Genomic DNA, 11,294 nt, shown 5'->3' on the forward strand with positions numbered 1-11,294 from the left:
AAGTTTTGCTAGTGTCATGCATAGCAATTAAATAATTACTGGAAGGTACATAGCAGCAGCCGGTTTTGGCACTATCTTTGAATATCCTTCTGTGCTTTTGGGGGGGTTGTTTGGCACCCCCTGAATAGAGCAACCACAGTAGTTCTTTTTGACCAGGATCAATCAAATCTGTTCAGTTTGAGTGGATTGCTAACCTTCCTGTGACACTGCAACTATTGTTATTCATTGGCACACCATAAAATCCTCAACGAGAATGCCAATAAAACACTGCAAACTATTGCTCACTAAAGACACTGAAGCTTTCAAGAAGAAGCCATGGGACTTGGCAAGATGGCGGCGATTCAGTAGAACTGCTATGGACAGCTCTGCCTAACAGCTAAGGCATACCGGTCTTTTTTTGCCACCCCTGGCCAACTTATGTGGTGGAATTATTAGTTTAAAACCTTACAGAACACCTATTTGTTAATATTTGGGAGAAGGAAGGATGCCAAAGGGAAAAGGAGCAAGCAAACAGCAGCAGGGAGGACTCTCCCCTGCAGCACCTACCACACCAGAGACTGCAGCAGCAGCAGCCTCTCCAGAACCCCCCCAGGGACCTGACAGACTCTCAGGAATTGGCTGCGGTATTGGAGAGACTTACCTTGAAAGTTGAGGCTGCGATTGAGGAAATCAGTGGGAAGATTTGTGCCCAGGTCCAACCTATCGCATCCATGCTGCAGAAGCATGAGCAGGAGATCCAGGACCTCGGGGAGAGGCTGGAGGAAGTGGAGGGTCGAACTAAGGCCTCGGAAGCTGCAATGGAGTCCTCATCCAGTCGAATCCAGCTGCTGGAGTGAGAGGCGCGGGCCTTGCGAAACCATATCGACGACCTCGAAAATCGATGTCGGACAATACGTGTCCGAATTGTTAGGCTCCCTGAAGGTGAGGAAGGTGACCAGCCAGTCAGCTTCTTTGAAAGCTGGCTGCCGAAGTTTTTGGGCCTTCACATCGAGTCCAGCAGGCTGAAGATTGAAAGAACGTATCGGGTTACAGTGCACAGGTCAAGCCCAGTGCAGCGCCTAGTGCACTTCCACTCATATAAGGACAACCAGAAAGTCATAGAAGCTTCCAGATCCCTGGGAAAAGATCCGCAGGCACTGCTGTTCAAGGGGTCAAAAATCATGTTTTTCCAGGATTTCTCTGCAGCTGTAATCCGAAAGAGGAAGTCCTTCGATTAAGTTAAAAAGAGGCTGAGTAACCTGGGCTTCCAGTACTCCATAAGATACCCCGCAGTACTCCGTTTCAGCCACGAGGACTCAGTTTATACATTTGACTCGGCGGATAAGGCTAAAAACTTGGTGGATACTTTAAAATAGACGGATTGGCCTTAACAATATGGTTAATGTTTGTTCTCTTTTCTATTTTTTTCCCATGTTTTCCCTTCCTTTTTTAAATTCCTTTCTTTCTCCCTAATAATTTCCTTTTTGGAAAGGGGGGAAAAGACTTTGGAATAAGTTGTTCCTTTTTTTTTAATAACTGGATTTTCTGATGGAACATTTTGTGGATGTTCTTTGTTGTCTTTCTCCTTTTGTTTTTTGTTTGTTCTGCTTCTCTTTTGGTCACAAGTAGGGGTGACATGAAGCCAGGGGTGGGTGGAGTGCTCATCCTGACTTTGTCTTTTTTTCTGTTGATTTAAGGATCATCTCCTTGTTTTTTTTCTGGCCTAAGGCCGGGGCACAGTCCAGGTTTGAAGGAGCTGTGAAGGAGGAGATGGGTAGGCTGAGTGCCCCCTACGGGCAAGAGTCTTCCATTCAAGGTTCTATAGTTGGTTTTCTTTATAGTTTTTTGGTAGTAATATTTGTTTATAGTTATGATAGAGTAGTTTTTGTATATATAGTTTTTCAATTCTGATTCTTTATTTACTTATGCTCAGCACTTTGTAAGCAGGCTTCTCCCTCCGAGAGGTTCAAGGCTGACTGAAAGGGGATATGGCTAAGTGTCTTACTAAATGATGGACCTGGAACATTAAAGGAAGTCATTCGCCTGTTAAAAGGAAAAAAAGTGCTTTCTTTCCTTTAAGAGGGAAAGGGTTGATATCGCTATGTTGCAGGAAACCCATCTTGATGATGGGGAACGCCTGAGATTACAACGGGGGGGGGGGGGGGGTTTAATAACCAGGTATTCTTTTTATCCTTTACTACTAAAAGTAGGGGAGTGGCAGTACTTATCCAGAAAAATCTTCCGTTCACATTATTAGAGCAGGTGAAAGATGAGCAGGGACGGTTTGTGCTACTTAAAGCCCTGATACATGAGGAGGAATGTGGCATTTTAAATGTCTACTGTCCTCCGGTGCATCTCCTCAAATTTTTGATTAGTGCTTTCTCTAAGCTGAGTGCTTCTGGAACATGGCACATTATTCTAGGGGGGGATTTTAATTGTCTTTGGATCCGACCGTGGACAGGATGCCTTGTGGGCCCCGAACTATTTCTTTGCAGGCTTAGCAGGTGGTTGCCTTATGCGAGGAGTTGGGGCTGGTGGATATTTGGAGATGTCTTCACCCTACCGGCAGGGACTTCACCTTTTTTCAAACCCATATAAATGTCACACGAGGATTGACCTCTTTTTCTCGCTCCCTCAGCCCTTCTGGATTCGATTGAGTTGTAAAATTGGGAATATAGCTATCTCTGATCACGCTGCAGTATATTTGGAGGTTAAGGCCAAGAGTGAAGGGCTAGGTTTGCGGCACTGGCGTTTGGACCCTTTTCTCCTTAAGGATTCCAAATTTGTGGAATACTTTTTGAAGGAGTTTCAGGAATTCTTGACTATCAACTCTGGCACGGCTAGTTGTCCGTCCATGCTATGAGAGACTGCTAAGGCCTTTGCTAGTGGATTAGCTATTTCCTATTTGGCTAGTTGGAAATGACAGAAGGAGGAACAGCAGCTCCTACTGGAGACGCAGTTAAAAGTCGCGGAGGCAGCACATTTTGCACGGCCTTCAGTGACTAAGCTACAGGAAGAACCTGCTTTTGCTAGACAGAGGCTTTTCGAATATAGGGATAGGCCAGGGAAGTATTTAGCATACCTGACTAGGAAAAAGCGTGCTCTGCAATCCATTACTGCAATCAGAGACAGTACGATGCTAAAAAGATTAATGAGGTTTTTCGGAGCTTTTACTCTGAATTGTATTGGTCTGAAGGTTGTGAAGACAGGAGGGCTAAAATGGAGACCTTTTTTTTTAAGAACCTGGACCTCCCAAGGGTAACTTTGGAATAGGCGCCTCTCCTTAATGCCCCCTTGACCGTTCAGGAAATACAAGAGGCAGCTAGGCAACTTCAGAGTGGGAAAGCGGCTGACCTTGATTATCTCCCGGGTGAGTTTTATAAGGAGTTTATAGGGATTCTGTCAGGGCCGATGTTGGAGATGTACAATCACTCCTATGTGCATGAACGCCAACCACCATCTTTGAGAGAAGCTAATATTTCCTTAATTCTTAAGAAGAGGAAGATTCCTAAGGATTGTGCCTCATACAGGCCCATCTCTCTATTAAATTCAGATTTCACGATTCTGTCCAAGATCCTGGCGCTGAGGTTGGAAAAGATGTTGCCCCATATTGTTAAAGAGGACCAGACAGGCTTGATAAGGGACTGTAGGTCCTCTAATAATATTAGAAGGCTGCTGAATATGGTCCAAGTTTGTCAGCAACAATCGATTCAGGGGTTGGTGATTTCCTTAGATGCAGAGAAAGCATTTGACTGGGTAGAATGGCCGAATCTTTTTTGTCTTAGAGCAGTTTGGGTTGGGTGGGGTCTTTGCTAGGTGGGTGGAGGTTTTATATCGCCACCCTCTGGCCACAGTCATCACTAACGGGATGAAGTCTGGAATTTTAGGATTGGTTGGGGTAGTCGGCAAGGCTGCCCCCTCTCACCGTTGTTGTTTACGTTGATGGTAGATCTGCTGGCAGAGGCTATTCTTCAGAGTGTCCACATAACCGCTCTGGAAGTGGGATCGAGGGCACACAAGATTACATTGTATGTGGATGATGTCCTTCTGTTTTTATCGAACCAGATGACCTCCATACCCCATTTGATACAATGTATCAATTCATTTAGGGCTATTTCAGGATATAAGATTAACTTTGCAAAATCGGAGGCTATGCCTTTGGGGAACTTTAAGGATGTGCCAGAAGTTGATGGTGTCTCTAAGTTCCCTATTAAGTGGTCACGGGCAGGGTTCCGGTACCTAGGCATTTTTATTACCCCCAAGTTAGATCTGTTATTTCAGACTAACATTGCTCACTTGCTGGACAATATTCGGCGAGATCTCCAGAGATGGGAGGCTCTTCCAATTTCATGGCTGGGCCAAATATCTCTCATTAAGATGAATGTTCTTCCTCATTTGCTTTATTCCATGCGTATGCTCCCTATAATGTTTCCCAGGTCAACACTGCGGAAGTTTATGGGGTGGTTTGGTTCCTTTGTTTGGCATCGTGGGCGGCCCCTCATCAAACTTACTAAATTGCAGTTGCCTCAGGGAGGGGGAGGAGTTGATTTCCCAGACATCAGAAGGTATCAGTTGAGTTTCCTGCTGTCTTTTGTCTGCGATTGGGTAGGTAACAATCCAAACTCAATTCTGGCTGGATCTCGAGGCCTCCCAGGCAAAGTGCCCTCTTATTAACCTGTTGTTCATAGATAAGATGAGGACAGTTATGGACCACTGCCGGAACCCCATTGTCATTAGTACAGTCAAGGCATGGAGGGCGATGCGTCAGAGTGAGGGTTGTTTATCCAAGACTTCGCCACTTACACCTATAGTTGGCATGCCAGGGTTCCGACCAGGGATGATGGACTCAGGGTTCAACTATGGGCAGCGAGCAGAGTTTCTAGTTTGGGAGACTTGTTTGAGGGGAGGTAACAATGTCTTTTGAGCAATTGAGCCGCAAATACGGGTTGCCCAGCAGAGACCTCTTCCGTTTTTTTTCAGGTTAGGGATTTCATCCAGAAGAAGACTATGCTTCTCACTAAGCTCTATAAGCCCAATACAGAGAAGCTGTTGCTACGTTCCACAAGCACCCTTTTGGTTAGTGCCCTCTATCGCCTGCTGGGTGGCAGGGCCTGGCAGGATATTAACCAGTTATGTTAGGTCTGGGAGCAAGAGCTAGGAGTGGAGATCTCTTCTGAACCATGGGCGAAAACTTAAAAGATCTCAATCTGTAACAGGACATGCGCTACGCAGTTAAAAGTTCTGCACAGGGCTCATCTGGTGAAGTTTAAAAAAGGGGCATCTTCAATGTGCCCCAAATGTAAAATACGTGTAGGTACTCTTACCCATTGCTTCTGGACATGCCACAGGCTCCATGTTTACTGGAGCACTGTGGCAGGAGAGATAGGGTATTGAGGACTGAAGTCAAAGTAGACGCGATATCTCTCCTCTTAGGTCTACCAAACTTACCATCTTTAGAAGGGCATGGGAAGAAACTATTTAATATTCTTGCATACTGTGCATGGAAGAATATTCTGATGAATTGGGTGTCTGAGAACCAGTCGAGCTTGCTGAGATGGCAGAAATTAATTATGGAGCACATTCCCTTGGACCTTTTTACAAACATGGTGCGCCACACAACAGACAATTTTTATATGACATGGCAGCCCTACTTGAGTTATTTGGATATAGATTTGTCAGTTATCTTAACTAGGGTGTTTGTTTAACCAGGATGATTAGATTTGTCAAGCTCTGGGCCCTGGAGGGGGTCTCCCGAGTTAATACGGGTATATATACAATGCTCCCGTTCCTTTGTTTGGGAGCTTTGTGCAGAGCATTGCTGTTCTATATTTTGTTTTTTTTTTTGCTTTTCTTTCTTTGGTGTTGCTTTGCACAGTGTTAGGGTTTGCTTTGTATTAGAGGGTAGGTTAGTAGATAGCAGTATTGTAATTTGTGTTTTTCTTTTCTTTTATACTGATTTTTTTCAATAATTTTATGTTTGTAAAGTTAAAAAAAATTTGCTAATAAATATATTTACAAAAAAAAAGCCACACTCAAAGGATATTAACAAAGATGCTTATATGTTTCTTGAGTAATAGACAATGACATAAATTGAATGCTATTTTTAGTGCCATTCTGTGTTAATTTTGGCTATTTATTTGGCATTTTGTTCCAAAGGATGGCATTAGGTACGAAAAGCTTCGGGTACAAAATGCTCAATCAGTGCCCACGTTGACAAAAAGAAAATAATTTTCGCTATTAGGTTGGGAAAGGTTGAAGGGAAGAGGACATTTGGGAACTTGGTATAATACCTTCTTATTATAAGAGGTGGCACCTTGATGACCCTTAACTCAAAGACACATTTGATGTGCTGCGATCAGTGGTGTTTTTTTTCATTAAGACACCCCTGCGGGTGGAGGAGGCAGGCTTAGAGGAGCTTATTCCCACCACTTGGTGGCCAACCAAGTTTGACAAGGAGGTGAGATCTTTCATTCGTTATTTTGACCATTGCTGGCTCCCTGTGAATAGGTTCACATTTGGGTAAAAAGTTCGAAGTGATTGGCCTCATTTTAAGAGGTGATGAACCCGGTTTCTTCTTCCAGGGCAAGGAGGTGAAGGAGGAAACTGCTGAGGAGAGGCTGAGACGTCGGGCCTATGAACGTGGCTGCCAGCGATTAAAGAAACGTATTGAAGGTAAGTGCTAAACATGGTGCTGTGTGAAGAATGTTAGCAACAGGAGTCATTTCAACATTTGCATACTTAGAGCTTCTTAGCAGTCCCAGGGGATCGAGCATGGCTTACTTCCACTCTGGGTTTGATGAGCTTTGAGAAGGCTGGCAACTCCAACGCATGAATGTAGACCCTGCCATTTGCAGAGAAGGTGGTGCTTGGAGGATGTTGTAAATATTCCCACATGAAGAATACCTTGTGTGTGAGGTAATCGCCTATGAGGTTTCTGCACTCTCTCTGACGTCTCAACTTGGCCTCTGTGCATTCCTGATTGAGCTTTCTCATTTTGGTCACAGAACAGGGGTTTCTGTGAGGCAGTCGGGGTGATTGACCGCTTCACAACTGCTTTGAGGGCATCATCAAAGGAGTTTCTGCAGTACTTCCGGGATTCCTTTTGCCATGACCTGTCACTCACAATAAGACCAGTACCAGATTCTTTCCTCCTACTGCAGAAATGTTATTTCTTCTTCATTTTCTTGTAATTTCTTTCTTAATCTTAAGGATGTTGACCAGACTTCCTCTTAGGCGATTACCTCACACACAAGGTATTCTTCATGTGGGAATCTTGGCAAAGCATGCCACAGGGTGTTGAACTGTGTGAGAGAGCTATGAAGATGAGCTTGATATTCTCCCTCACTTTTACTTAACCTCCTATGTAGCTGTTGCTCTATTAATATTCTTTTTATCAACAATTAAGTAATCTTTCTTGTCACTGTACTATTGCAACAGTTAGAGCAAGGCTTACTTAAATCTGGCTGTTGCTGAGATGGTAGATTTCATACCTCAGAGCCATGAGAAATGTTTTTTCAAATTAACTTTTCCAGTCTCATAATAAATTTGTAAGTTTCTATGAGGTTGCCTCACGTTCTTCCAAACTCCAGAGGACCCATGTCCTTTCCTCAAACTGTCCTCATAGGACAGTCCCACCAACTAATAAATCAGTCCAATGAATCCTCTGAGACAAGCATATCCTTCCTTAGGCAAAGAGACCAGATCTGGAGCGTCAGAGGCTGAGGGTGACCTAATAGAGGTTTACAAAATTGAGGGGCATGGATAGGGTAAATAGGCAAAGTCTTTTCCTTGAGGTCGAGGAGTCCAGAACTAGAGGGCGTAGGTTTAGGGTGAGAGGGGAAAGATATAAAAGAGACCTACGGGGTAACTTTTTCATGCAGAGGGAGGTAAGTGTATGAAATGAGCTGCCAGAGGAAGTGGTGGAGGCTGGTCCAATTGCAACATTTCAGAGGCATTTGGATGGGTATATGAATAGGTAGGGTTTGGAGGGATATGGGCTGGGTGCTGGCAGGTGGGACTAGATTGGGTTGGGATATCTGGTCGGCATGGACGGGTTGGAAGCATCTGTTTCCATGCTGTACATCGCTATGACTCTATCTGTGCACAACACTCCAAGTGTGGTCTCACCACTGTCTTGTACAATTGAAGCAAGATTTGTTTATTCTTGTACACCGCAAAACACCTGTTAAAAATTAAATAAAAATGCAACTCTGCTGGTAGACATCCACAAAAGTGTACTCTCAGGCCTGGCAGTCATCCAGATCCAGACATAAATCAGAGCGTTACATCGATCATATGAATGTTTCAATGCTCTGAGAGGATATTTTCCCACTCATCTCCATTCAAAGGGCAAGCCTTAATTTGAAAGTATCCTCTAATTCTGGACTTGCCCTCAAAAGAGCTCCAACTGTGTATTCAGGGATGAAGTACACAGTAGTAGATTCACCACCTTTAAGGGCATTTAACTGGTCATTGGTTAGACATATTGATGAAAATGGAATAGTGTAGGATAGATTGGTTCCACAGGTCGGTGTAACATCGAGGGCCAAAGGGCCTGTTCTGCGCTGTAATGTTCTATGTTCTTAGTAGGAAGTTTGAACTGACAAGGTTCTGTTTGGATTCCTGGTCCTTTCCATGGAATTCGAATCATGGTCAGCTGTGACTGAGATAACAGTACCACTGATTGAATGCAATATCTAATTGAGCAGCAGTTGCTTATAATAATAAATTGGCTTTGTTTCTTCATAGCAATGTTGGCACAACCAGTTACTGCCTGTCCTTAATTGCTTTTGAGAAGATGCTGGTAGCCAGCCATTGCCTTGGATGATTGCAGTCCATGTGGTGTCAGCACACCAAAAGGGCTGTTTAAGGGAGGGACTTCCACAGTTTTGATCCAGCAATAGTTCCAAATCAAAATGATGGGTGATTGGAAGGCAGCTTGACAGTATAGATGTTGTTTCTCCCTGTGGGAGAGGGTAGGGCCAGAGGGCATAAAGAGACGAGGAGGGATTTCTTCTCTGTATGATTCTGTGGAATCTTTTTACTGCACGAGGGCTGTTGAGGCTAGATCATTAAGTGTATTCAAAACTGAGATAGTCATATTTAATCTGGAAAGAGAATGAAGGATTATGGGGAAAATAAATGATGGAGTTGAGGATTATCAGTGGATAGGCAGGAGGCTGGAAGAATACAGGCAGGATCAGGAGATGAAGTTGACATTTTAGGTGTAACCCTTTTTCAGGAGTGGAGGTGGGTGTAAGGGCAAGGTGGTAAAGTGGGGATAGGTGAAGACAGGCAGAGGGTATGACCTGGTTGGTCAATGGGAGGAAGGGATCTGGTTAGTGGCAGGAAAGAGTGGAAGGGAGGGGGGGAGGCTGGGAAGGGAGTCTGGGTGGGGGTGGGCAGGGAGGTTATTTGAAGTTGGAGAACTAAATCTTGAATCCTCCGGGCTGTAGGCTGCCCACACGGAAGATGAGATGTTGTTCCTCCAATTTGCTGTTCGTTGTGGCAATAGAGGAGGCCAAAGATAGTAATGTCGGAAAGGGAGTGGGAAGGGGAATTAAAATGGACGGTGACTGGGAGGTCCGGTCGGCCTTGCTGGCCTGACTGAGATGCTGAGTGAACAATTCCCTAAGTTTACGTTTGGTCTCCTGGATGTAGAGGAGACTACGTCGGGAGCACCTGATGCAGTAGACTAGTTTGGAAAGGAGGCAGGTGAACCTCTGTCTCACCTGGAAGGACTGCTTGGGGCCTTGAATACAGGTGAGGGGGGTGGTGTACCAGCAGGTTTGCATCTTTTCTGGTTTCAGGGGAAGGTATCTGGGGGTTCAGGGGGATTGGTGGGGAGATTTGTGCAAACCAAGGATTGTTGAAGGAAATGGTCGTTGTAGAAGGCACAGAGGGGTGGGGAGGGGAAGATGTTCTTGATGGTGGGGTCTGGTTGGAGTTGGAAATGTTTAAGGATGATGCGTTGGATGTGGACATTGGTGGGGTGGTAGGTGAGGACAAGGGGGTCTCTGTCTTTATTGCGTTGGGGGGAGTTTAAGAGCAGTGGAACGGAGAATGGAAGTGGTGCAGTGAAGGGCTGTCTGGATGACGGAGAGAGGAAAAGCACGTTGTTCGAAATAGGTGGACATCTGGGATGCTTGGGAGTGGAATGTCTCCTTGTCCAAGTAGTTGTTGTGGAGGTGGAGGAATTGGGAGAATTGGATGGAGTTCTTGCAGGATACTGGGTGGGAGGAGGTGTAGTCCAGGTAGTTGTGGGAGTCTGTCAGCTTACAGTAAACATCCCTCTGGAGACTGTGGCTGTAGGTGGAAAGGGGAGGAAGGTATCCGAGATGAACCAAGTGAATTTGAGGACAGTGTGGAAATTGTGGTCAAAGTTGATGAACTGCACCAGTTCAGCCTCGGTGCAGGGCACTGCACCAATGCAGTCATTGATGTAATGGCGGAAGAGTTGGGGCACAGTGCCTGTGTAGGTACTGAAGAGGACTGTTTGACATAGCTGACAAAGAGGCAGGCATAGCTGGGACCCATCCGGGTGCCCATGGCCACCCCCTGGATTTGGAGGAAATGGGAGGAGTTAAAGGAAAAGTTATTGAGGGTGAGGACCAGTTCGGCAAAGTGGAGGAGGATTTTGATGGAGGGGGACTGGATGGGTCTGTTAGAGAGGAAGAGGTGGAGGGTCTGGAGGCCATCCTTGTGAGATGTGGGTGTGTATAAAGACTGCACATCCACAGTGAAGATAAAATGCTGTGGGCTGGGGAACTGGAAGTTACTGAAGAGGTGGAGGGTGTGGTTGGTGTCGCTGATGTAGGTGGGAAGTGCCTGAACCAAGGGGGAGAGTATAGAGTCAATGTAAGATGAGATGAGTTTGGTGGGGCAGGAGCATGTCGAGATGATGTGTCGGATAAGGTAGTTGGGCTTGTGGATCTTGTGGAGCAGGTAGAACCGGGCAGTGTGGGGCTGGGGAACTGTGCGTTTGGAGGCAGTGGGCGGCAGGGAGTCATTGGAGGCAATTAAGGCATGATGGGTCGCATTTGGGTCGTGGACAAGGCGGAGGTAGGTCGTGGTGTCGGAGAGTTTGTGTTAGGCCTCTGCGACATAGAGATGGAAATGTGTTGCTGGAAAAGCGCAGCAGGTCAGGCAGCATCTAGGGAACAGGAGAATCGACGTTTCGGGCATTAGCCCTTCTTCAGGAATGAGGAAAGTTGGTCCAGCAGGCTAAGATAAAAGATAGGGAGGAGGGACTCCTGCTGGACCAACTTTCCCCATTCCTGAAGAAGGGCTAATGCCCGAAACGTCGATTCTCCTGT

The 11,294-nt window shown here is 45.6% G+C and overlaps 1 protein-coding gene across 3 annotated transcripts in view; it reads left to right on the forward strand.

The window, feature by feature from the left end:
• Nucleotides 1-11,294, forward strand: part of LOC122559128 (E3 ubiquitin-protein ligase RNF123) — a 389,631-nt gene that overhangs the window by 57,662 nt on the left and 320,675 nt on the right. For all 3 annotated transcript variants that reach the window (XM_043708460.1, XM_043708459.1, XM_043708461.1), the window contains exons 16-17: nt 6,319-6,436; nt 6,561-6,651. In XM_043708460.1, coding sequence (XP_043564395.1) covers nt 6,319-6,436; nt 6,561-6,651 — 209 coding nt within the window. The remainder of the gene's footprint in view (nt 1-6,318; nt 6,437-6,560; nt 6,652-11,294) is intronic.

The sequence above is a fragment of the Chiloscyllium plagiosum genome, chromosome 18, assembly GCF_004010195.1.
Source record: "Chiloscyllium plagiosum isolate BGI_BamShark_2017 chromosome 18, ASM401019v2, whole genome shotgun sequence".
Taxonomy (NCBI): Eukaryota; Metazoa; Chordata; class Chondrichthyes; order Orectolobiformes; family Hemiscylliidae; genus Chiloscyllium; species Chiloscyllium plagiosum.